The 27,724-nt window shown below is 39.2% G+C and overlaps 1 protein-coding gene across 11 annotated transcripts in view; it reads left to right on the top strand.

The window, feature by feature from the left end:
• Positions 1-20,971: 20,971 nt before the first annotated feature.
• The window catches only part of LOC124232369 (gamma-taxilin-like), a 153,780-nt gene continuing 147,027 nt past the window's right edge, over positions 20,972-27,724 (top strand). For 3 of the 11 annotated variants that reach the window (XM_046649327.1, XM_046649334.1, XM_046649330.1), the window contains exons 1-2: positions 21,952-22,017; positions 26,371-26,536. In XM_046649327.1, the coding sequence (XP_046505283.1) occupies positions 26,522-26,536 (15 nt within the window). In that variant the 5' untranslated portion in view covers positions 21,952-22,017; positions 26,371-26,521. The other 8 variants (XM_046649332.1, XM_046649331.1, XM_046649337.1 and 5 more) reach the window with 7 other exon arrangements.

Raw genomic sequence — 27,724 nt, 5'->3', positions numbered from 1 at the left:
GTTGGCTTCTTCCCCTTATCATTGTGTAGTGCCCGTCTTTGTCTCTTGTTACAGTTTTTGTTTTAAAGTCTATTTTGCCTGATATAAGTATTGCTACCCCTGCTTTCTTTTCTTTGCCATTTGCATGGAATATCTTTTTCCAACCTTTCACTTTCAGTTTGTGAGTGTCTTTAGGTTCGAAGTGTGTCTCTTGTATTCAGCATATACATGTGCCTTGTTTTTTATTCACTTGGCCACCCTATGGCATTTGATTGGAGCATTTAACCATTGACATTTACAGTAGCTATTGATAAATATGTATTTATTACCATTTTGTTACTTTTTTTCTGGGTGTTTTAGTAGTTTTTCTGTTTCCTTTCTTTTTCTCTTGCTCTCTTCCCTTGTTGTATGATGGCTATCTTTAGTAATATGTTTGATTTCTTTTGTCTTATTTTTTGGCTTGCTTATTGTAGATTTGTGATTTGTGATTACCTTGAGGATCCTATTTAATATTCTATGTATATAACAGTCTATATAGAGTTGATAATCTCTTTAGCTTGACCTCTTTCTAAAGTCTCTACTTTTTCACTCCCCTTCTGCCACATTTTATGTTTTTCAAGTCATATATAGTCTCTTGTTTAGTGTGTGTCTATCCATTACCCTCTTATCACTGAAATAGGTGATTTTAGTACATATAACTTTTAGCCTTCATATTATCTTCACAGGTAGTTGATCTGCTACCTTCACTATATTTTTCTGTTTCACTTAGTCATTTTTCTGGGGTTTTGTCCTGTTCCCTTGCTTGGAAAGTATTCCCTTGTCTCCTCATTATGCCACTTTCTCTGTGCTTATTTCTTTGTATTAGGTGAGTCAGCTATGTCTCCTGATCTTGGAGAAGTGGCCTTTGTATGAGATGCCTTATGAGGCCCAGCAGTGTGCTTCCCTCTTTTCACTAGTCCAGAAGATGCAGGGGCAACCCCTTTGTGGGCTACTTGTGTCCTTCTGCTGTGGCAGAGGGTTGCTTCCTCCGTGGGTACCCATGGAGTCTAGTCTTTCCTTCCCTGGCCAGCTGTTTATAAATCCGGTTTGGGGAGCCTCAGCACTGTTTGTTACAAAGTCTATCGGCACTCTCTGATTGCAGTTTTCCTCTTAATTGGGTTGGTACCCAGTGTAGCTGGTTGCTAGGCTCAGTTACAATTCTTATAGGTCTCAGGCCTACAAGGCTGTTGTAAGTTCTCTTAGGAGTGTAGCTGAGTGGGACTGGCCATAGGCAATCTCAATTGTTTCAGGCTTTGGAAGGTGGGCCTGATCCTTTTTATGGCTATTTGTGAAGTACAGGTCTCCTGCCACTGATAAGCCTCACCCCCCACAGGACCACACACATGTCAACATAGTTCTGGTACATGCAGACTTCTCAACCCCCTGCAGCATACCCCAGTGCTGCACACAGAGGTCCCCGCCTCTCCACCAGTAACCCCCCTCCCCACATTTCACCTAGTCCTCACACAGTCCCTGCCTCACAGAGGCAAACACCCTTGCCTGCCTGTAGAGGATCAAGTCACCCAGTCAATGCAGGCTGAAAAGTAGCCCGAGAGCTTTCCGTTAAGTGGGGCCAGTCCCTATGGTGGGTTGCCTGCCCTGGCTGAACTGGGCTAAATCTGTCCTCTAGTGGGCATGGCAGACCCTTGGGCTAGCAGGCCAAGGGATGAACCGCAACGACACCCACTGGGGTCTGAGTCAGCATGCCTGAACCAGTTCAGAAATATGGCCCCCACCAATGTCTCATTCTCCAGAGAGCTCCCTCCTCTCACCAAGATGGCCCCAGAGCCTGCCAGGTGAGTTTTGTTTCACCAAAGGGCTGTCAGCTTTCTCTCTGGTGATTTGGGGTTGCTGCAATGAGTGAGTTTGTGTATGGGCCTTTTAAGACCCAGGTCTTTTTGGCCTTTGGCTGATAGCTTTGGATTTTTGAATTTTAGCATGGATTTTCCTATTTCTGTAAAAAAGTCCTTATTATTTTGATAGGAATTGGATTGAATCTGTAGATGACTTTGGAAGCCTAAACAAAATTAAGTCCTCCAAACCATAAATAGGAGATCTTTTCCCAGTTGTTTGCTCTTATTTATTTTGGTGATGTTTTACAGTTTTCAGAGTGCAAACATTTTGCCTCCCTCCTACATATTTCAATTTTATTAACGTTTTTGTAAATGGAGTTTATAGTGTTTAAATCTTTTGCCTCATTCAGTGAGCATATTCCTAGCTATTTTACTTTCTTTGATGCTTACGTAAACAGAATAACTTGCTTTTTGGATTATAAATTAGTGTATAGAAATGCAAGTAATTCTGAGTGTGGATTTTGTATACCACAACTTTGCTAAATTTATTTATTAGTTCTAAAAGTTTTTTGTGGAATCTGTAGGATTTTCTATATATAAAGTCAAGTGATATACAAATAGATAAGATAAACAAATAAATTTTAATTAATTATTTTTTTATGAGCAGTTTGGTGTCTCCCTAGAAGATTAAGTCAAAGGTTTGTCTTTATTAGAAGACATATGGAATAAGATAAACAAATAAATTTTAATTAATTATTTTTTTATGAGCAGTTTGGTGTCTCCCTAGAAGATTAAGTCAAAGGTTTGTCTTTATTAGAAGACATATGGAACAAAGCTTTAAAACAATTGATGTGAAGTTCACATGACATAAGTGACTACTTTAAACTTTACAATTCAGGGGCATTTAGTATATTCAAAATGTTGTACAACTAGCACTCCTATTAAGTTGCAAATTTTTTCATCACCACAAAAGAAAACTAATCCTTTGACCTCTCAGACCCTGGAAAACTCAAATCTGCTTTCTTTCTATTTTAGATATCTTACATAAATAGAATCAAACAATATGTGACCTTTTCTGTCTGGATTCTGTCACATAGAATAGTGTTTTCAAGGTTCATCTACACCTTTTCTTTCAAACTTCAGTATTTCATTGCTTTTTGTAACTGAATAATATTCTTTAGTATGAATATAAGATTTTGTATGTGATTATAAAAGCATTAATATCTAATGTATAAAAACCTAGTATTATCCATTCTTCCCTTTCTGACCATACTTATTTTAAACTTCTATAGTTCTCATTACCTCTTTGCAACTTTAAGAGACAATCAAGATTATTAGGCTTAATCTTCCTAAATTTCTACCAATCAAGGGATATCATTTTGCATTTTCACTCACTTAAATTCTGCTACTATTTAAAAATAATTATAGTAAAAAAATACAATATAAATATTAACATGTTAACCACTTAAAAGTGTGTGGTTCAGTAATATTAGGTATATTCATACTGTTGTGAAACCAAGATCCAGAACTTTTTCACCTTGCAAAACTGAAACTCTATGCCTATTTAACAATGACTCCCATCTCCCCCAACTCCAACCCCTGGCAAACACAACCCCATGTTCTATTTCTATGAGTTTGACTATTTTAGAGCCCTCATATAAGTGGGATCATAGAGTATTTGTCTTTTTGTAACTGGTTTATTCCACTTAGCATAATGTCCTACAGTTTCATTTGTTTTGTAGCATGTAACAGGATTTATTTCCTTTTTAAGGCTGAATAATATTGCAATATATGTATATTCCACATTTTGTTTACTCATTCAACTGTGAATGAGACATTTGGGTTTTTTCAGTCTCTTGTCTATTATGAATAATGCTGCAATGAATATGCATGTAGAGATATCTGAGATTCTTGTTTCAATTCTTTTGGGTATATACAGAAACAGAATTGTTGACAGTATCTAGTTCCTTAATTTAAGTCCTCTGCAGGTCTTTTGGATCATCTCTAGAGCATGGGTAGTGTCTCCGAAAGTTAGGCCTACATTGTGTAAGCAAATAGCCAGGTATTTAACAAGAAGCATTTTTACAGAAACAAAAAGAAAACAAGGTTAATGGTTGGAGCAAATTGCAAACCACTTCTTGAGCCCAAGGGATGGCCAGTCAAGAATGTTGCTAGATGTCAGGGTCAAAGCATCTTTTGTAGTTTTAAATGTCTCTGATGAGGTCATTGAGTGCTCAGATAAACTTTTTGAGTGGCTTACACAGCAAAAGATACTACAATTGCCTAAACATGGGCTGTCATGGTGTTCTCTCTTAAGTTTACATCTAATCGTTTAGCTTCAGCTTGCAGATAGAAAACAAAAACATCACGACAATTAACAGAACCAGAATCCAACATCCACAAAGGTGTGTTACAGTTTATATGGAAACATAATTATTTTTTCTATCTAAAGTCACTCTATTTTTACCAAAGATAGCCAAATTAAGACTCATTGGTTTGAAAAATAAGTCTAGTCTCAATAAACTTGGCTCAATTATTTACATAAGCACAACAAGAGTAGCAATAATTCATATAGCTCTTTTAAATCTACTTTGCTGAAACTTTTCATAAGGAAGCTCATTGAAATTTAAAGGCCTCTCCACTCAAGGAAAACCAAGCTAAGGACTTGTCATCAGACTCTGCCTGCAATGCCTACAGATCTGAGTGAATTCCTCTCTTTTTGAAGTCTCCAATTTATTCTGAGATTCTTGCAACTGCCAGGGAAGTGACCTTCTTTACCCACCTGGTAAGGTTTATGGAAACCCTGTAAGCAAGGTACTAAGTCAATATTTCCAAGTGGTTTTATTTGTTCCATAAAGTGAATCCTGGCCCTTTAAAGCTGTTGGTCATACCTCAGTTTATGCATATTTTTATCAAAAATTACCTTCCAGGCAAAGCATGGGTAATACAACCACTATTTCCAATTATCTCCTTCTATAAGGAGAACAGATTATGACTGAACTTATGCAAATAAATATATTCCCATGAAAATGAGAAGACTCACTCATAAAGTACTTTAAAATTCTGGAGGGATCACATTGGGAGGAAAAGATAAATGCTTCAACTCTGCTTACAAATTGCTATACATCATAGTTTCTTAAGAGAAAAGTTTCCATTAAATCTGGGTAAACAAAACACTAAGTAAGTCAGCAAAATTTCAAATGAAAAATTGTAAAAGTTATGAACATCCCCATCAATTTATTCACACCCATGTGATCAATATTTGATACTGATCTTGTTAGCCATTTTATGAGGCCATCAGTTTCTCTGTTAGAGTTCTGCAATTTCTTAACCACCTCAGTTTTCAACCTGAAAGTTTACCAGAAACTTGCACGCTAGAGCAAGTGTCAGAGTCCTATGCACAAATCTCTGTAAAGATGAAAAACATCTGCAAAAACATCAGAGTAAAATACAACTGTCTGCAATTAACAAAACATTCAAAACTGGTAATTGACAAAGATGGTTGGCTATTTCTGTGACATATAACACTTTGAAGTAATAACCAGAATTGTGATTGATAACAGGACAGATCAGAGTTTTGGGAATGTATTATAATTTTTAAAAAACACTTATAATAACGTTTACCTACACAATATAAGCTAAGAAGGTTTACCATCACTTATTTAACAATGCTTCTAAGGTAATTTAACATAGCAAATACGTATAATTAATTTACTATCTATCTTCATAGAAAGAGGGAATAAATTCTTTGAGAAGTCCCAGAGCCCAGCGGAAATCCTCAAAGATCCTTCTTAACTCAGTAGAAAGATTTTACCCAGGATTCAAACCCCGGGGGTGGTTCGTAAAAAACATCAAAAGTTTTAAAACACACAGCCAAATAGCAAATAATGCTTAGCTAGCCATTAAATCAAGGCAACAACAGAAGATGTCAAAGACAAACAGAGATAGTTTAAATCGTTTTTTTTAAAAAAAACCACATTTTTATAGAGCCCTCAGCCTCTTTGACATAGGAAAGCATTTTAGCAAAGCATAGATTTTCTGCCTTATAGGCAGACTTACTCAAAAAAAGAGAAAAACTCTCTATAATCTCTTTATCAAGAGCAGACCAAAAGTTCAAAAAGATCATCCTTTCAAAAAAGAGAAAAACAAGTTCTAATTTTCACCAGCTTACTTTGATATTGAAACTCATTCATTTAACTGAATTCATTTTAATATCAGCCAATTGGACCATGCACAAAATTCCTCAAGGTTTTACTTCCACACACCTTCTGTCACTTTTTATGTTCAGAATTTTTCCCATATTTCCTTTCCTAGTGCATTAGGACAAATTTATCTTCACAAAACAAACAAAAAATATCTCTTCTCTTTATACCTTCTTTACTTAAAAGATATATTTTACTTTCCTTTTATACAGAAGCATGTACTTTCTCATAGAAAATTCCCCAGCATGTGCAAAACATGTTTATTAATAAACTTAAGCACTTTTCAGTTTCTCTGAGATGAGATAGATAGGTAGACAAATCTATGCCCAGCAATCAACTTTTAATATTTTCTCTTATGTGGAAATGATCTAGATACTCAATAAATTTCTACAATTTAATTTAACTTAATTAACGTAATCTCCAAGATTTCAAGTTACCAAAAAGACTTTGGAAACTCTTTTTCAAGTATACAGACCATAAAATATAATTATGGTACTCAAAGCTCTTACCTATTTTCATCTATCTAAATCATTCATTCTCAACAATTAAGTTTAGATTAGTCAGAAAAACTTCCTATGACATTAAAGCAGTTAGCCATCGTATTAGATTGTTTTAAGTGCATACAATATAACACATGATTATTGTTAAAAAGTTTCCCCCAAAACTTTCATCGTTTTTACATCTATTTAGTTTACCTGTTCCCAACAATTATATTTAGATTTCCTACAAAACCTCATGAGACATCAAGCTAAATCAACTGTTACTCTAAGTTATACCTTTTGCTGACAAATTTTGCAACAGGGATAACATGTCTATATGGTATCAAATGTTGATAACTCTGAAAACATGATTTATTTCAATTAAACCAACAAATTTAAAAAAACTCTTATTTGCCAAAGATGATTTTACATCATGATAATTTGAAAGACCTCTGGGTTAGCTTCTATACATTTAGGAATAATTTATATAAGCGCTAACTTCAAGCCAATTAAATAGAGTTTCTCAGAAATTGTACTATCCAGAGGTAGACAAATACACAGAGTGACTTAATACGTAAACATACAGACAAACACAAACAGAGATTTTCAAAATTTTATCCATGTCTCAGATACAAAACTCAAAAGAATTGTTGAATCCAAGTTGTACTTTTGACAGATGGATCTGTTCAGATGGCCAAATATTTTTACTAAAGATTCTTTTCTTTTTCTCTTTAGGATTCTTTTTAGAGCTGTTTTTGAAGTCATTTTGTCTTTTAGAAGCTTCTGTATGTTGTTAATCAAAGAATGCATTCCACTGTGGGGGTTTTGAATTCTCTCTCTTAAGGGTGGTCTTAATGTGTACTTCTCCAAAACAGAGTTTTCCCAGAATGGCTATTTTAAAGTGATATCTCCTTTGGCATATTTAATTAACACTGTCTGAAGCCTGGATTTATATGTTTTTACAATATCAGGCAGGGGAAATGTTCCCAAGTGAGACACAATGTTTATCCCCACATCATAATCGATAATACAATTGGGCAAGACAGATGCAATCATTTCACATAAAGCCCATTTAAATATACCATTTTTTTAACAAAATTTTATCAACTCTTACACCTCTAATCACAACTTCCATTAAGATTCTATTAACAAATCTTGGTCATATAATACTGTGTAGGGGAAGCATTCTCAGCTAGACAAAACATCCATTTCCAAAAAACACTCAGGCAAGGTTCACATAACCTCTTTATGTGATATCACCTCAAACATTTTAATCTTTATAATCTCATCAACCCTAGAAGTCTAACTGTCACCCCAAACAATTGTTGGTCAGTTTTCTCATTGTGATTTCTGCCTTCTGGCTTTTAAAATTTTTCCAAATTTAAGTAAATAGAATGGGCTTGTTTGAGGTCCTTTAACGTTGGAGCCACGAGGAGATCCCACCCAACATTAGGCAATATTTTATTAAAACCTCTGTTTTAACCCCATTAATGTCCACTTTATCTATCCCATTTTTCTTTTTTTCTTTTAAAGATTGGCACCTGAGCTAACAACGGTTGCCAATCTTCTTTTTTTTTTTTTCTGTTTTATTGCCCCAAACGACATACATGCCCCAAACCCCCGTACATAGTTGTATATCCTAGTTGCAGCTCCTTCTAGTTGTGGGATGTGGGATGCCACCTCAAAGTGGCCTGACAAGTGGTGCCATGTTCTCGCCCAGGATCCAAACCCTCGGCCGCCGCAGCAGAGCGCAGGAACTTAACCACTCAGCCATGGAGCCGGCCACCCCATTTTTCTTTTTAATAGCTAGTTGAAGATTTCCACCCTGCTGGGATGAGTCTTGTAACTCTTCCCTTTCTGATTTCTCTTTGTTTTCTTCCCTTTAAATATTTGTCCTATTTACTCCATGGTCTTATTTACCTTATATTTTTTAAAACCTCTTAAAAAATTTTCCACATCGTTTTGAAGAAGTCCCTTGATGGCTCCCAGCTCCATTCTCCTCCCCGAGTTCAGGTTGTCCTGGGCCAGGGGTAGGAGGTCCCGTTGGCTCAAAAGCTGCCATTTCACCATCATGGGCTTAGGAAGCAATAGAAGAATTGGATCCAGTAATTCAATCATCCTCAGCAGTGTCATTTCTTCCTTGAAATACAGGTTTTGAGGTCCCTTCCCCAGTCCTGGTGGAGCTGGGATGCTGAATCATGATCTTGCACATTTTCAGAATAGGCACATTCTGGTACAGCAACATAAAAGCCTGCACATAAGGAATTTCAGTCCATTTTCCTTCATTTTTTTGCAAATGATTCTAATTGCAAAATAGTATTATAATCAAGAAATCCATTTAGGGGTCAGGCAGGAACAGTGAGAAGCTAAAATGACTGATTCTAAACTTTAGATGTCACAGACTAAAACCCTAAGGAGTACTGTGGCCAAGCTGTATTACAGAAGAATATCATCTTTTTCTTTTTCATAGGTTTGTAACTGAAAATATCACAATTTTACCATATGCAACCTACAGGGCTACCTCTTGGAACTGAATCAAGTTTCCTGTTAAGGTGCTGCCTACCAGCTACACACAAGTATCTGGTAACTGGGCCAAAGAGTTCATCTGTGAGTGAAAAATCTCTAGTCCTCTCAATGAAGTCAGGGCCCACTCAAACAACCTCCAATAACCTGAAATAAACCTCTGAAACAGAGCCAAACCAACAAAAAGAGAAATAATACCTTAGACAGTTAGAATAAGGAAACAACAAAAGGATGTCCATTGCAAACCAAAACATGGCTGGTCCTGTTGGAAAAGGTTAGTGCAAAGACAAAAACAAAAACTGCTGCTACTTATGAAAAACGTCTTCTTAAGTCCTAAACCTAGTTCTGCAAGAGCAGAATGGGCCAGCAACATCTGGTTAGCAGCCAATCACTTGGGGCTGTCCCTGAGACAAGAGGCTCAGGCAGCTGCAGGACAACTTCCAAGTGAGTCTTTCAGCAAAAGGCTGGTGTGCCAAGGCAAGTCATCCACCTGGGACAAGTCCCACGTAGGTGCCAAACTTGATAGCAAACTTGAAGTGAGTTCACTCACCCATCGTGCAGCAAGCCAGTCTCTGACACTGGGTATGGAGGAAGAAAGTAGGAATTTTATTGGAAAGCACTGAACAGGGAGAACTGGTAGCTACTGCTATAATCTAACTCAAAAAGCTACAAGCAAGGGTTTTAATTTGGGGCTCTAGGTAGGTGAGGGAGAGCATGTGGCTAAAGTTTACAATGCGTCCTTATAGCTTCTATATGCTCCTGGGAGATTCTTAGTCAATTTCAGAATGGTGTGGGAGTTTCTGTTAATAAAAGGATTGGGGAAATTTCTTAACAGTTACTTCCCAGGAATAGTTAAATTCAACATTGTCACTGGATTTTCACTGAGAATCCAAAAGCATCACATGTGCCCAACAATTCCAAGTACAATGCTGTCCACTGGAACAGTAATTCAGTGTCCTCCGAGTTTCAAAACTTGCTGCAGACCACAGACAACAGATTATTACCAACTGTCAAAATTGCCAACCATTTAGTTTATAGCTTGGGGCTCTATTGTTTTCATTCTACATTTTGTATGCAAAAACTGACTTGGTGCCTCCTAAATGACTTTTGTATATTTTTCTCTTTAAGATCCTTCTAGTTAAGACTATATATTGGGAGGGAGTGGAAGGGAGAGAAAGAAAAAGAACAAATAAGCAAACAGTGAAACTGAGGATGAAGGAGTTAAAATGTCCCTACATTAGGGTGAAACTGTACTTTGTACACACAAGATTAACGTGGCAAAAAAATAACCAAAGTTTCAGAGCTTGCCTTGCAGAACAGCAGGAGGACCAGTGATAAGAGAGGAACTTGCTGACAGCCCCCAGCATGACTAAGCATCAGGCAGGAACAGTGAGAAGCTAAAATGACTGCTTCTAAATTTTAGACGTCACAGACTAAAAATCTACCATGTGCAACATGTAGAACCGATAGTCAGCCAGTGCAGTGGACTCTCAGAACTTCAGCCCCAAGGCCACATGTTCCCCCTTCGCTACCTAAAACCCCAAATAAAAACCCTTGCTGGTAGCTCTTTGGGGAGTTCTGGATTAGAGCTTTAGCAGTCCTGTTCTCCTTGTCTTGCTCAGAGCTTTGCAATAAATTTCTCCTTTCTTCCTCTACACCCAGCATCACAGATTGGCTTGCTGTGTGATGGGTGAGCAAACTCACTTAAGGTTTGGTATCAAAAGGAAGAAAAATAATTTATAGGACTGCCCTTTCTCCTCCTGGCACACTGAGCCTTGCTGGCTAGGGGCAGTTTATATGTACATATATAACCACTCTCCTGAGGCTACAGAGGTAATAGGTTTCCTGCAATACAGTTACATGGATCACTATGGGGAAGAATAGGGACTGAACAGTAGGAGTGGTCTACAGATCCCAGGTGGGTGCCTGGTGGGAAGGGCAAAGCACCCACATACCAGTGAGTGGAGGAGGGTGTTCCCCAGCCCTGGGTAGTGTCCTAAGGCCTGGGATGGACAGGAAGGAGGGTTGGCAGTACTGAAAGAGGCAGGGTGAAAGAGCAGTCTTGGTCTTGCTCCCCAAGGTGCCTAAGTATCACCAAGGGCCATTCTTGCTGCACAAGGCCATCTGCATGGAAGAAGCTCATATAATCAAACTCAATGGGTTCATCTCTTGGTGACTGAGGAGCTGAAAAGCACAACCAAGGCAGAAATAGGTGAAGAAAAGTTTTATAAGTTGCATATGCAATGGAGAACACCTGGGATATTTCCTAAAAGTAGTTTCTTCTGGAGCTCAGTGCCCACGGAGACTTTATACACAAGAGTGCAGAGGATAATAGATTTGTTACAACTGTATAACAACTGTGCTTAATCAGGGTGCATGTGCAGCAGGTAAGCCGACTATTACATAACGAGTTCAAGGAAACTTGGTTGCCTGGGGCTGGAGCCTTTTGCAGGCATTTTGCTGTAAGCATTCAAGTTTACGGTAACATCTGCAAGATGGGGACATCAGCTTCTATAAAACAGAAGATTTAGTTTGTCCTTGTCTGGAAAACATTTGACAGACCATGTTAGTTATTGATCAGATTTTTAGTAACCCTTTCCTTCCCTTGTTCTCTGGTCACAGTCACAGGGTGCTCCCCTCTCATACTTTTAGCAACTTAGGTCTTTAAAGAAGCAGAGGCAAGCCTAGGACTTTCTTATGCAGTTAATTTAAAGAAAAGCATGCCCTTTTCCACTGTCCCTGCCATCCATACCAATGTCACCTCACACTTAGCTGACCAAGACTGAGTCATGGATGGTTCAGGAGTTCAGAGCAGGAAATGGTAGTCAAATTTACTAGCCTCTTCTCTGCATACTAACAGAGAAGAAGGCACTTTGAATTTATATTGTCAGGTTTTCTTCTTAAAATGCAATTTGACAAAATTGAGAGGCCCTTCTTTCCCTTCAAACTTGAAATCTTAAAAAAAAAATCTAAGAAGAGGTTTTATTTATCTTTTTTGGGGGGTGGGGAGGAAGATTCTCCCTAAGCTAACAACCATGCCAATCCTCCTCCACCTTGCATGTGGGATGCTGCCAAAGCACGGCCTGAGAGCTGTGAATAGGTCCCTGCCTGAGATCTAAACCTGCGAACCACAGGCCGCCAAAGCAGAGCATGTGAACCAAACCACTATGCCACTGGGCCACCCCCTCTTCATTTTTTTATTGTCATAAAATATAAGAAAACTACCATCTTAACCATTTTTAAGTGTATAGTTCAGTGATATCAAATATATTCATAATGTACAACTATCAGCACCATCTCTCTCTTCAACTCTTTACCTCTTATAAAACACACTCCGCACCTGTTAAATGATAACCCTCCATTCTGTTCTTCCCAGCCACTGGTAGCTGCAAGTCTACTTTCTGTCTGTGATTTTTACTGCTCTAATTACTTCATACAAGTGGAATCATACAATATTTGTCTTTTTTGTTACTGGCTTATCTAAATTACCAGAATGTCTTCAAGGTTCAACCATGTTGCAGCATGTGTCAGAATTTCCTTCCCTCTTAAGGCTGAATAATATTCCACTGTATATTTATACCTTATCTTGCCTTCTATGTTTGGCTATGAACATGGGTGTACAAATATATGTTCAAGATCCTGCTTTCAATTCTTTTGGGTATATACCCAGAAGTAGAATTGCTGGACCATACAGTAATTCTATTTTTAATATTTTGAGGAAATTCTATACTGTTTTCCACAGCACCTATGTCATTTTATATTCCCACCAAGAGTGCACATGTTTCCAAATTTTTTATATCCTTGCCAATATTTATTATTTTCTGTTTTTTTATAGTAATCATTTTTATGAGATTGAAGTGGTCTCTCCTTGTAGTTTTGATTTGCATTTCCCTAATGATTTATGATGCTGAGCATCTTTCATGTGCTTAATGGTCACTTGTATATCCTCTTTGGAGAAGTGCTTATTGAAATTCTTCGCCCATCTTTAAATTGGGTTGCTTGATTTTTTTGCTATTGAGTTTGAGGAATTCTCTTTATATTCTGACTATTAATCCCTTACCAGAAATATGATTTGCAAATATTTTCTCCCATTCTGTGGATTGCTTTTTTGCTATGTTGATAATGTCTTTTTTTTTGTTTTTAAAGATTGGCACCTGGGCTAACAACTGTTGCCAATCTTTTTTTTTTTCTGCTTTATCTCCCCCAAACCCCCCGTACACTGTTGTATATCTTAGTTGCACATCCTTCGAGTTGTGGGATGTGGGACGCTGCCTCTACGTGGCCTGACGAGTGGTGCCATGTCCGCGCCCAGGATCCGAACCCAGGGCCGCAGCAGCGGAGTGTGTGAACTTAACCACTCAGCCGCGGAGCCGGCCCCGATAATGTCTTTTGACACACAAAATGTTAAACTTTCATGAAGTCCAGTTTGTCTAGATTTTCTTTTGTTGCCTATGCCAAAGATATCATATCTAAGAAGTAACTGCCAAATCTATTCTCATGCAGCTATTATCCTATGTTTTGAGAGTTTTATAGTTTTAGTTATAGTTTAGACATTTAAGTCTTTTTCCATTTTTCATAGCAAGCAAGGACTTGATCTACTCACCACAAGATAAAAGGCCAAGCAGGCCATGGTAGAGAAAGAATAAGCAATAAGCTAGCAGATAGGAAGATAGGACTATAACCTAAAAACCCATTTTAAAGGGAACTGATTTGGAAATGACTTACATGATGCAACTGGGGTTGAGGAGGGGCTCAGAAATGTCAGGTGATGTATGACCTCAGAACGTTGGGCACCTCTATGTAGGGGAGCTGCTGAAGGCAACATTCCTGAGCAATCTAAGAAATCTTCAGTTACTTCCTTATCTGGGATAGAAGGAACAGTTTGGGCAGAGGACATAAATTTTCTGCTAACAAGTTGTTCTTCATACCAGTTACAGATTAGCTTGCCTAGGTGCAGTTCTAAGCATTTTTCCAAAGCACATTGTGAGAATAAGACAGGGAGGGGAGCAATGGCCTTGGGGGCTGAAGTTCTAAGAGTCTTCTGTGCAGGGGCAACTGTCTTTAATATTTATTCATGGTTCATATGTACAATTTCATGTGGGGTTTTAAGTGTTGCATGCGGTGTATCTCTAGTCTGTGATGTGTAAAGCTTATGATCAATCAGTGGAGCTTTGCAGAGCTGCTGTGAGATGCTTAGTCAGGCAGAGGGCTGTCAGCAAGCTAATTTCTTATCAGCATTCTTCCTGGCATTCTGCAAGACAAGCTCAGAAAGTTTATTTCCCACGTTAACCTTGTGGATACAGGCACAGATTCATCCTAATCTCAGGAAACTTTAACTCCTTCGTCCTCAGTTTCATTTTGAGTTAATTATTGTACATGTTGCTAGGTAAGCATGTGGATATCCTGTTGTACTTTCCCTCCCGAATGGTCTTGACACCCTTGTCAAAAGTCATTTGACCATATATGAGAGTGTTTATTTCTGGGCTCTCTATCCTATTCCACTGGTCTATATGTCTATCTTTATCCCAATACCACACTGTTTTGTTTACTGTAGCATGTAATACGTTTTTAAATCATGAAGTGTGAATCCCCAGTGTTGTTCTTCTTTTTCAAGATTGTTTTGGCTTTTTGGGGTCCCTTGAGATTCCATATGGCTTTTAGGATGAATTTTTCCATTTCTGCAAAAAATATCATCATTAGTCCCAATTTGTGAAGAATTATGTTAAAGCATTTATTTTAAAGTGCAAAATCATGGCTCTCATACAAACATAGAAAAAATACATATTAAAGATTGTAGTTTATAAATGAGGGTACAATGACGTGTTATGACAAATTCAAAAGAGAAGTCAAAGAAGCACCATTTTAATGTTGAATATAGGAATCTTGAGATGCTGTATATAAAGTTTGTCATGCAAATGGTTTTCCTAGGGCTGCTGTAACAAATTAAACTAGGTGGCTTCAAACAATAAATTTATTCTCTCACAGTTTTTGAGCTATAAGTCTGAAATCAAGGTGTTGATAGGGTTGCTTCCTTCTGTGGGCTTCTGAGAGAGAATCTGTTTCTTGCCTCTCTACTAGCTTTTGGCAGTTTGCTGGTAATCTTTGGCATTTGTTGTCGTGTAGCTAGTACAGTTGGGGAAAGCCCCCCGAAACTTCACTGCACAGAATTCATTTGTGTGTCTATAAACAAGAACTGTTTTGCATTAATGTGTTATCTATAATTTACAGATTTCTGAAATAGTTCCAGACAATCAAAGGATAGACTCTGATAACCTAGAAGGCTGTGCTCTAAACATTGCTTAGTTTTCATTGAAGGTATCAGGAATCTTTTTATTTATTCCGAATGTCCTTATAATACTTAGAAAGTTCTCACATTACTCGAGAAACCTCATTGGAAGTAATGTAAAAGACAGAGATTCAAAATATTAGGTTGATTTGAATTCTCTTCATGTTTTATGTTTCCACATGGGTTTACAGAAGGGCTTCTACTTTTTTTTTAAATCAGCAAATGACTCTTTCTTTCCAGGATAAGGGAGAGTAAACACTGATCACTGTGAAGATGAGAGGTTAGCAGTGTTTACAAAGTGCTTTAATATATTCTCTCTCTTAGTCCTCAGAAACCCATGTAACATAGGCAAGATGGTGTTATTGTTAATATATCATTATATATTACATGTTAGGAGACACTCCATATAGTGTCAGGAACCTAGTATTCCTCATTGAACTGGGGTTAGAAGCCAAGTAAAACTTACTTCCTCCTGCTCCCACCTGCCCTGAAGGTCAACGTCATTAATTAAATACTGCATCCTTTTCTGAGATCTCTCTGGTTTAGATTCCCACCACACTCTAGCTCAGGCAGCCCCAGTAGCCCACATTTTAGGCAGCTCTTTCCACAGCCTGGAAACTGAAAGAACTGTGTGTTTCCACCATTTCTGTTAACCTGGTGAATTCCTGGGAGAAAAATTTTAAATCATTTCTGTAGACAGACCTTCTGGCCCTGTTGGAAGAGTTTTATGGACCTGTGAGGGAGTTAATCCCTAGAAGAACAGCAGGATTAGTCGTGTAGATGTGCGATTCCTGTGATTAGATATAATTCCCATGAGGAATCGGAATAGGGGCATAGGTCAGTTGGCAACGTGTGTTCTCCTTCTTATTGAGCTTCAAGATTTTACCCGGTCTAGATGGAAACCCAATTGCATTGCCCTGGATCTCACTCTATGACCCCGACTGAATCATGATGCACAGAGGCAAAGGGCACCCTGTACTGCATAAGCTTGAGAAACCAGTATTTGCATGGAAGATGCTGTTTTGTGTGCTTTTTCACATTTATTCCAGTTTTGCAGAGTGAAGAACCACAACTGAGAGAGGAAGTGAAAAAGAAACATTTAATTACTGGCGAAAATTGCAGTACCAGTCGGGGATTTCAGTTTCCCAAAAGGTTATGGGTTCTATTTTGAGGGATACAGGAGCCTCCCTCAAAGCAGCAACTGTTACTCGGCATTCCCTATCTGTTTTGGCAGAAATCCGTCATTTCTTTGTCTGGGTTCAGGGGTGATTCGAGCAGCGGACCATGGAGGTGGGGGTGAATCTAACTCCACCAAGCAACGGATTAGTAGGTTTTCATGAGCTAGAAATTAAGCCGATGGTTTAGGGGTGGACTTGACCTTCTTTCACTGAATACCAAGCAGCTCGCGGCACAACAAAGCATTAGGTAGTGGCCAGGGCAAGACCTGAATGGTAGAAACTATTACAGTGTTGATTGGAGGTTGAAGGGTCGTTCTCAGAAGCACAAATTTGCCATCAGTCACCCCCATCCTCCCGCAGCCTCCACTACCTAGCTCTTTCCTCGTATTCTGGCAGCATGATGGAACACTGAGCACCCAGTACACAAGTCCCTACCAACCACCGCCTTGGTGGGGGTGTGAAAATGGGCTCTGATCTGGTTGCCTGCCACACGGAGCCCGCATGCAGACTGCACCTGGTGAGAAGGACATTATGGACTCTTTCTCCCAACTATTCCTAGGTGCAGCACACTAGTGTGCATGTGTGCACCCAACAGCGATGTAAAGCGAAGGACAGCAATGGAAGGCAACCTGGAATTAGCTGTCTCTACTCATCCCGAAGAGCTGGGGTTTTCCTCCGTAACCCTCCTTTCCAGCAGTGGGTAGCCAAAGGCTATCAGAGATGCAGGCTATTTGACAGCGGTGGAGGCCAGCAAGAAGTTGGTGCAACTGCATGACCCTGCTGCTCTGGCTACTATTGATAAATTCCCCAATAATCTGTGGGTAACTGACCACCAGATGCTAGGTGGCAGGTGGGGATAAGGGAAAGGGAGTTCTATCAAAGCCTTTTCCTGACTTCTCCTTCACCAAGCAAAATGGTCCAGAACTTTCCCTTACAAAGTAAGGAAGGGCTAAATGTTCAGTCCTCTGACTTCTTAAGGTGGTTGCATAACTTTTCCCTTGGAAATTTAAGGCCCAGTTATTTGACTCAAAGAATCCCCTCAACTCCTCAACACTGAGGACCCAAAATGGAGAAGCAGAATAACTGGAGGCATCCAGAGTTGCAAAGGAAGAAGCAGTATTTGCAAGACACGTTCTTGAATATAAAAAAATATTGAGGAACACGAATACACACATCTATTAGAGCTAATAAATTAATTCTGCAAACCTGCAGCAAACAAGATTAACACAAAAATTAGTTGTATTTCTCTATATGAGAAAGAATCCAAAATGCAATTAACAATACATTTCATTTACAATAGCATCAAAAAGAATAAAATACATGTGAATAAATTTAACCAATGAAGTGCAAAGCTTGTACATGGAAACTACAAAATATTGGTGAAAGACATTTAAAAGACCTAAAAAAAAAATAGAAAGACGTCTGTGTTTATGTGTTGGAAGACTAAGTACTTTTAGGATGGCAATATTGATTAAAAGCTGATCTACAGCTGATTCCAAACTGATCTACAGTTTCAATACAATTCCTGTTAAAATCTCACTTGTCTTTTTTTATGTTTTGTTTTTCCTGAAATGCATAAGCTGATCCTAAAATTCATATGGCATTTACTTAGATTTGCAATGGACCCTGAAAACCAAATAAATCTTGAAAACAAAGTTGGAAGATTTAATGTTAGAATTTCAAATTTTATTACAAAGCAAATACAGTGTGGTAATAGCCTGACGATAGTGTTAAAAAACTAAATTTGACTGAGTAAACTTGAAGATCTACTTGGCTTTATCAAACGATTTATGAACCTAGAAGCATCTCATCCGGCAAGAAGAGAGATACTCAAGGAATTACACAAAATGGAAGGCTTTTACAGGATGGAGGGTGGGCCGAGGAAGTCATTAGCAAAGGGAAAATGAATGTTCATTGGAGTAAAGTAAGAGTGATGAGGGCTTCTTATTAGCTGAGCTGGAGCATTTTCCATTGGCAGGGCCTCTTGCTGGGCATGAAGAAAATCTTCCTTCCTCCTGCCAAGGTAGTAAAGTAGATACCTTCCTGCTGGAGATGGGTACACTCTCTTCCTCTTTGGGGTAATTGACAATGAGCGGTAGGGTGTGAGAGCTCCCTCTACAGGCCTTCCCAATCCCAGTTTTGAGGTTACCTTTGTTAACGTTCACAACTGACATGTAAATCAAATGGAATAATATTAAGAGTCCAGAAATAAAGTCACTTGTATGGTCAACGATTTTAGCAAGGGTGTCAAACTATTCAATGGGGAAAGAAACAATGTTACACAAATGGCCCTGGAATAACTGGTTATCAACAAGTAAAAGAACTCGATGCTTGGACTGTTCATCATACAAAAAAATTTATTCAAACTGAGTGCAGGTTATAAATGCAAGAACTAAAACTCTAAAACTTTAGGAGAAAACATAGCCATCAATCATCATGTCCTAGGATTAGACAATGGTTTCTAATACATAACATCAAAAGTATAAGCGCAAAATAAATAAACTGGATTTCATAAATATTAAAAAATTTTATGAGACAAAAGAAACCATGAAGAAAGTGAAAAAGTAACTCATAGATTGGGAGAAAGTACTTGCAAACTATATCTGATATGGGACTGGTATCCAGAATGAATAAAGAACTCTTACGTCTCAATAATAAACGACAATCCAAAATTTAAAAAGCCAAAAGATTTGAGTAGGCATTTCTCCCAAAACGACATAAAAATGGCCAAGAAGCACACAAAAAGATGCTCAATATCATTAACTATCATGGAAGGACAAATAAAAAATGAGAAGATACCACTTCACACCCTGTGGATGCCTATAATCAAAAGAATGGATAACAAGTATTTGTGAGGATGTGGAGAAACTGGAAGTCTCATATGTTACTAGTGGGAATATAAAATTGTGCAGCCACTGTGAAAAACATTCTTGTCAGTTTCTTAATAAATTAAATTTAGAATTACCATATGATCCAGCGATTTCACTTTTAGGTATATACACCAAAGAATTCAAAACAGATACTCGAAGAGATATTTGTACATAAATGTTCATGGTAGCACTATTCATAATAGCCAAAAAGTGGAAACAATTCTAAATGTCCAATGACTGATGAAAGGATAAAGGAAGAGGTAGTAAATCCAATCAATGGAATACTATGGAGCCCTAAAAAAGGAATGGAGAACTGATAGATGCTACAATCTTGAAATCAGTATTGTAAGTGAAAGAAACCACACACAAAAGACCACATATGTCATGATTTAGTCACATGAAATGTACAAAGGCAAATTTAGAAAGTAAGAAAGTAATTAATAATTGCCAATAGCTGGGGTGAAGCGAGAATATGGAGTGATTGTTAAAGCGTATTTTTTTTTTCTGGGAGAACGATGAAAATGTTCTGGAATAAAACAGTGATGGTTGCTTAATCTTATGAAGATAGGAAAAACAATACTGAATTATTCAATTTAAAATGGTGAATTTTACGGAGTGAACTGTAGATTAAAAAAGGTCTTGATTTTCGGAGCTCTGATGCCATCAAACGGAAATAGAGAACATTTTTCAGGAAGCTTTGGAGTAAGGTTTTATATCAACAACAACAACAACAAAATCGACTCAGCAAACCAAGCTTGTTGCAAATCTAAGTAATTAAACACACGGTGGACACAGTAGGATACTTTCAACAAGTACTAACTGCTAACTGATTGCAGAGCACTGTGCTTCCAGCCGGGGCGGGTCAGCTGAAGCCAAAACGGCACATCCTCCTTCCACAGTAACTCGGGGCAGGTAAACTACGGTCAAGATTCTGGTGGAGGGGCAAGACTCTCGGCAGGTGTTCCGGCCAGAAAACTCAAATTCTGACAGCCACTACTCTTCTGCTTTTTGTGAAGTTCGTCCTCTTATTCCCAAACCATTTCAGGCTAAGAACAGCAGTGGAGGCCCCCATAAGATAACCCAACAAGGACAAAACACAGCCCTGTGAGTCTTCTCACTTCATTCAGAGGTCTCGCTGTCCTAATCACTGGAGTACCTCTAAAGCTTCCATCAGCGGGATATCGCCCCCAGAAAACTAAAAGTCCCAGTAGGCTGTACGCGCAGCAAAGTAAACAGTCTTCTAGTCTCACAACAACAAATTACACTCTAATCCGGATGGCAGTCAGGCAAGCAATGGCCGCACAGCTTGCTGGGTCTGGCAGTTTGTTCCAGACTCCTTATCCTGGTCTGCGCAAACTTCCACGGCCTCTGTCTGCGCTTCGGCCCTGCAGCACAGCCGAGCCTCCAAAGGGCCCCGTCCCGTCCCGTGCCGTCCGGTCCCGTCCCGTGCCGTCCCACTGCACCCCACAGCATCCCTGGTGGCCAACCTCCTCCGGTCACGTGAAGACCTCCTCTGGTAACGTGAAGAGTTTCGCGTGCGGTGATTGGCCGCCGGAGTTCGTACGCAAGGAGCGAGGCCGCGCGACCTTCGTTACGGCGGGTCAGAGTGCGCGTTGCCGGCGTTCGTCATTTGGTGGCGACGCAAGTGAAAGAGCTGCGCGGAGAAGGTTGAGGCCAGACGGAGTGGACGGTCACACGTTTCCGGGGCAGGTCAGTCCCAGGGATGCTCTGGTTGCTGTCTTGTGGCCAGAGTGAAGGCTGAGGGAGAATACTGTCTTTTACCGGATCGCCTGTTCGCTCTGTGGGGATACCTTAGCGACGGGACAAACATTAGGCTTGCTTTTCTCCTGGGGTGAGGACAGTGGGAGCAGATGTGTATGTATGTGTGTATTTGGTGGGATCGGAATAAATGGGGTGGAGAGAACGGCTGCGGTTTCGGGACGCGCAGCTGGGATAGGAGGGAGGGCCGGGAACGCAGGGTTGTCTGTGGAGAAAGAGGCGCGAGGCGCGCCAGGTGTGATGGCCGTGTGGGGCCTGCGCTGCAGGGTCGTGGGAACCTAGTGTCCTCGCTCCCAGTCCCCTTCCTTTCCCATGTTCTTTGCGCCGGACGCCGGGAGACTGACTAGGGTCAGGGGCTCACGCTCGTCGAGTTTCAGCGGCTGCACAGGGCTGTTTATTAGTTAGATAATGGCGCGGGACCCGACATGCGTTGCGATCTCATTTCCGGGTCTTCCTTTGCTATCTGCCACCGCGCGGACTGCTGGGCGGTCGCGGCTGAGCTGGTAGAGTGGCTTGGTTCCTGGGACCTCAGCTCTTGGCGTCACCGACAGGGTGGCATTTGGGGCCGGGGATGCAGAGATGATGCCGGAGGACCTCAGTCCAACAGAATTGAGGAGCATCATGGTGTAATAATTTGTCTTTCTAATCCGCTTTTTAAAAAATTCCTTTCTCTTACTGTTTTTTGGTGTGTGCTGGAGCGCTTCCCCGGCCTTTGACCTCTCAGTCTGGGAGATGTGGGAATGTTCTCTTTGTCTTACTTTACCTATATCAAGCAGTTTTCTTTGTCTCTCTGGTTATAGGAAAATCGAGACTCCGTTCACAATGAGAATCCCTCTTGTGGGATCATTGCGTGGAATTCGAAAACGTTCACACAACGAATGCGCTACTGGTATACGGTTTTTGGAGCCCAGGAATGGAGAATTGCAGGGAAAGGGCTTGGGAAAGTGGAAACTGTTTCTCTTTTTCCTTTCTTTTGAACATATCGAAACATTTACTCGTGTGTGAATTTATGAAATAACGTTTTTCGAATGTCCCGTTTACATTTGAGCAGTGTCAAGATTTGGTTGTTTGGGGCCCGTTTCTATAGTCAGTTGTTTTCATATATTTTGTGTATTAAAGTGTTAATACTTATCAGGTATCTTTTTCCTCTCTCGTTCCTTGTTTTCTGAAAGACACGTCCTGTACTCGCAGTATTGGGGAAAAAAAGCTTTGGATCGAACAGTGTTCCTTAGGGATTCAAAATTGTCATTTTGGTTGACAGATTTCTTAGGTCTTTTCCTAAGGACGACTCTGATAAAACAAAAGCAAAAGCAACAACAAAACCACGGCAATTTAAGACACAAGTTCCTATTTATACTGCTTGCAATGAGGATTGAAAGTTGTTGAATTAGGAACAAAGGCTTAGTTAGTTAGTTCTTCAAATGACGAACTTGAATGTTTACGTTAATAACCCTTTGAAGAGTAGCGTTCTGATGTATAGCTGGATATAAATAGAATCTACTTTATATTCACTTTATATTCCTTTCTTCTTTGCTCTTGCTTTTTGGGCGTGTATTGGGTTTTGATTTCTTCCTTGTTTGCTAACTATGGAATAGAATTTACTAAGAATGGAATTGAAATGCTTATTACTTTTTGAATTTTCATTTAAAAAAACTGGGTGATTATCTTGTGTGTGCAAAAATCACTTTTAGGTTAGTTCTTTATGACAATGATTTTTTTTATTTTTAATTTCCTTTGGGTCACTGGCTTGAAAAAGTTTTTCTTGTTAGTATATAATTAGTAAGCAGAGTAACCTCTTCTCTTTTTTAGGAAGCAGAAGTAATGTATAATTGTGGTGTTTTTTTTTTTAAATGTGGAAATTAAAAGTGATTCTTCTGCCATTCCTTTTAATCAAGGAGATGGGTTTTATTGGGTTCTGGGGTTTTAGAACTACCTGTTTTTTCCTTCAATTCTGTTCATTTTTACTTATATATTTTGGGATTTTGTTGTTAGGTGTGTATAAAATTATAATTGTCTTTTTTATGGATTGATCCTTTTATCAGTATACGTTATCTTTGTCTCTTGTAACAATTTTTGTTTTGTCTATTTTGTCTACTTTTAGACTCTCTCTCTCGCTTACATTTTTATGGAATATCCTTTTCAATTCTTTCACTCTCAATTCATTTGTGTCCTTGTATCTAAAGTGAGTCTCTTGTAGAGAGCATGTGGTTGGATTACGGTTTTTTAAAATCCATTTGTCATTCTTTGCCATTTGATTGAAAGTTTACTCCATTTACATTTAATGGTAAGGAAGGATTTAATTCTACCATTTTACTCTATTTTCTATATGTTTTGTCTTATTTTCTCATTTTCTTCAATATTGCCTTCTTTTGTGTTTGAGTTTTTTGTAGTGTAGCGTTTTAATTCTCTTCTCATTTCCTTTTCTGTATATTGTTTAGTTTTTTTAGTGGTTCGATGGGGATTACAACTGACATCTTAAATTTATTAACAAACTAGTTTGAATTAATACCTTAGCTTCACTAATGTACAGGAGGTCTGCTCTTACAGTTCTGCCCTCTTCTTTGTTATTGTTATAGATTACGTTCTTATACAGGTGTCTAATAACGTAGATTTATAACTATTGTTTTGGAGATATGTTTTCTAAGTCATGTGGAGAAAAAAGAGTTACTAACCAAAAATACAATAATGCTAGCTCTTAACATTTATTTCTGTAGTTACCTTTACCATTCCTTATTTTTTTGTATGGCTTTGAGTTAACGTGTAATGTACTTTTCATTTCTCTCTGAAGGACTCGATTTGCTTCTTTGTAGGGCAGGACTACGAGCAAAGTATTTCCTCAGCTTTGGTTTATCTGGGAATGTTTTATTGTCCTCCTTCATTTTGTAGGGTAGTTTTTGAGTTTATCATAGAATTCGTTGAGCTTGTTGGATGTATAGATTAATGGTTTTCATCAATGTGAGTTTTTTGGCTTTTATTTCTTTGAATATTCTTTCTGTTACTTTCTCTCCTTGTTCTCTGTAGCTCCTGTTATGTGTATGCCGGTATACTTGAATGTCTTACAGGGTGCTTAAGCCCCGTTGATTGTTCTTCATTTTTCTTTCTGTTTATCTCTGTATAATTTCAGTTGAGCTAGTATCCAGTTTGCTGCTCTTCTGCCTGCTCTAATCTGCTGTCGAACCTCTGTAGTGAATTTTTAATTTTATTGTACTTTTCAGCTCTGAAATTTCTAACTGGTTTTTTAAAATAATTTTTGTCTCTGTTGGATTAATTACAGACAATTTTATCTCTTCATGCTGTTATTTTGTTTATACATTGTTTTTCTGATTTCCTTTAGTGCTTTGTCCATGGTTTTCTTTATTTCTTTGAGCATATTTACAACAGTTGGCTTAAAATCTGTATTTAGTAAGTCTGCTGCCAGGGCTTCCTTAGGGAATTTTGTGCTTATTTTTTTTATTTCTGTGAATTGCCTATACTTCCATGTTTCTTTGTATGCCTGGTAATTTTTTCCCTGGCACCTGAATGTTTTGATTATTATAACGTGACTGTCAAGCAAAAACAAGTCATGATTTAGATAAGGGATTTTCTTTAAAGATACTGCTGCAGTAGGGAGAACACTAATGTCAGAAGTCTGAAAGTGTCTCAAAAGCAGAGAATGATTTTTGTTGGGAGGGTAAGCAGTATTAATGGAAACTTTTAAAGGGAAAATTAAGTAAGCAAAGGAGAGTGATCAGACAGCGTGATTAGCACAGTTGATAAGAAATGTGTTTCTGCCAATTCTTGGGATGAACTGTTAATAGAGTGTCTATTTTGCAGTTTAGTGGTTGACCATAACTAAGCCAGAATACAGGGGTCTTTGAGAAGGAGAGAAGCTTGACTAAAGTGTTGTCAAGGCAAGGCAGTGAGTAAGAAGTGGGTAGTGTGAACACTAAACTTCAGAAATCAGATTCTTCCCTCTCCCTAGGGTTTTTTGTTGCTGCTTGTTATGGGTTGTAGTTACTTGTTTAGTTGCTTCTTCTGACTTGTATACTGAGCTGTTTTGTAAAGATTGTATTCTCTGTCCTGTAGTCTCGGAAGTTGCTACTGTCAGCTTAGAGGTCAGCTAGTGGTATGAAAGAGATTTGTTTGAAAGCGTGGAGCAACAAAACCAACAAAAAACAGATTCCCCTGGTCTTTGCAAACTGTTAGTTTAACGCTTAGCTGGGTCTTTTAAAATTTGCCCTGGCATGTACTTTTCCCTTGTGCACAGCCAGATATAAAATCTTCAGCTCTTCTGAGCATGTATCCTGCCCTGGACATATGTGTGGTCTTCTAGATTTCCTGGTATGCCAGGGGTCTTTATTCTTCCTCATCTCTTCTTTCACAGCCTCCTCATTTTGAGGCTGTCAGTCTGTGTGCTGCTTGTCTTGTATGTTATTCCTTATCCCAGTGGGCTGTCGTTTTTACTTTAACATTTGACACCAGGAGGCTACAGCAGCCCTGGGAAAGTTTGAGACTGGCTAGAGAAAGACATATGTCTGAGCTGCTCTTTAAGGAGCTGCTATACAGGTCAAAGCCCATTGTCAGAGCTCTTAAGAACAAGGTCTCTATTACTCACTCTGACCATCACATTACACCAGAAATGCTGGCAGCCTCCAAGCTGGGGGTTAGGGGATGGTAGGTTGTTGAGTTAAAAAGCCACAGTGTTTCTTTACTAAAATGTAGCAGCTGCTTTCTTTATGAAGCACTCCCCTGATTGTTGTAAGTTTTGGTTAGATTCCAGAGCTTCAAAAGAGTCAATGTGGACAGTTTTTGCCAGCTTAATCATTGCTTAGTGTACAGGGATGGGTTTTTGAAAATCCCCACGTCCCCATTTTCAGTGATGTCCCTCCCTCTAGTATAGGTCTAGCATGTAGTGGTAGCCTCTAGATCAAAAATGAATGCTTTATTTTGTGCTCTATCTGTGATGGTGGATGTGTAGCCACAATTAGTGCAGTGACCTCAATTCAGCTAGCGGTCGTGGTAATCTGGGTGGTGCAGGCTTGTCTGGTAGTTTGATTTCACTCAGTGTGGGCATCTGTGTGACAACCCAGATGATTTGTTTGGTAGCTGTGATATATTTCCTCACTTTGTGGTGCTGAAGAGGGAGGTCTTTTAATCTACTAGTCTGTGTAGTTCTCTAAACTTCAGGCCAAACTGCCAGGCTGTATCATGGAGGTATAGGCCTGAGCAATGAGAATTAACTTGAGTTCTGCCCACCAAGCAGAGCAGCCATGTCCCTTCCTGGTTCTTCATAACTGGTGCTCAGGCAAAACAGCCACAGCAGCCAGCTGACCACCACTGGGTTTCAGCGTAACTGAACCACCAGTAAACCAGACCTAGGCACTTGGAGAACCTCTGTGAATCCCACTGGACCAATGGCTTTGCATCAGGTAACCATATCCGAAAGGGCTACTGATACTTTTTTGCGTAGTGTGGATATGCTGTTGGGGTCTAGCTAGCTGTATTCATCACTATACCATTTCGATTTGATAAATGAAGCTTATTGGGCCTTTCCTACTTGATTAGTTTTATAGACTGATTTGACTCACCTTAAAAGGTGAGTATCTGTCCAGAAACTCAGACAGGCTGGATGAATTAGGTGGTCAATGTTTGCAAGAGCCCAGAGGCAAGCTAATTGCTGCTTTTCAAAAGGGATATACCTAGTATGTCAAGGAGGCTGCTGCTTTGCTTGCCTTTTCACAGAGACTTGTAACAGACAGGAGTCGTTAGAGTTTATGGGCCCCGAAGATACTCTGTTCATGGTTTTCCCAAATGAGAGAATCCCTTCTGGTGTTTATGGTATGGTTAAATAAAAGCACAGTATATCTCATGTGTAATGTGTATGTGAATATGTATAGTAATTTCTATGATACATGTATATAAAGAAGCAACAATAATAGTACATTGAATCAGCCTAAAGCTGGTTGGTCTAGCTTCCTTGGTCTACTGTGAACCCTGCCCAAAACCCCATCAGGTGAATTCGGAAACCTTATACTGAAGGAACCAGAAGGGACAGTGACTTGGGTACCTATTTCCAGTGAAACTATAAAAGTTTAAATCCCTACATTTCCACAGTGACCCAGCTTACTAGGATGGGTGTGGATGGCCTTTGGTTCCATTTGAGGATGAGGAGACCTTGGCCCCCACCCTAGCCATCTTGCTCCTGAAGGTGGCTAAAGTCAGGTAGACACAGGGAACACAGAGAGAAATCAGTGGATGTGAAGAGAGAGAGTCTAGGTCCACAGCAGTAAGCAGGACATGTTTTTCTCTTGCACTTTTAAAGAGCTTGGAATGCTTAGTCAGTCTTTTTACAACTTTGCCTTAGCCTTCACTTCTCTTGAAGTTCAGTTTTAAGGCCAGGCAGAGATTAAATGTTAGTCTCATGTGGAAGCTTTTAAGAACTTGTGTTCATCTGCTTTTCCAATCTGTATCTTCCCAGTTTTTTCTCTCTATTGCTTTTTCCTGATTTTTGCATCTTACCCCAGGCAGCTATACTCAGTACTTGCACCTTTACTCTTTTAGCTGAAGCTTCCCAGCAAGCCCAGTCCTTGGACAGCTCTCCTAAGGGCAAAAGAAAG

This window comes from Equus quagga, unplaced genomic scaffold, assembly GCF_021613505.1.
Source record: "Equus quagga isolate Etosha38 unplaced genomic scaffold, UCLA_HA_Equagga_1.0 HiC_scaffold_51_RagTag, whole genome shotgun sequence".
Taxonomy (NCBI): Eukaryota; Metazoa; Chordata; class Mammalia; order Perissodactyla; family Equidae; genus Equus; species Equus quagga.
Note: the sequence above shows the minus strand (reverse complement) of the source record. Positions and strands in the feature narration are given on the sequence as shown.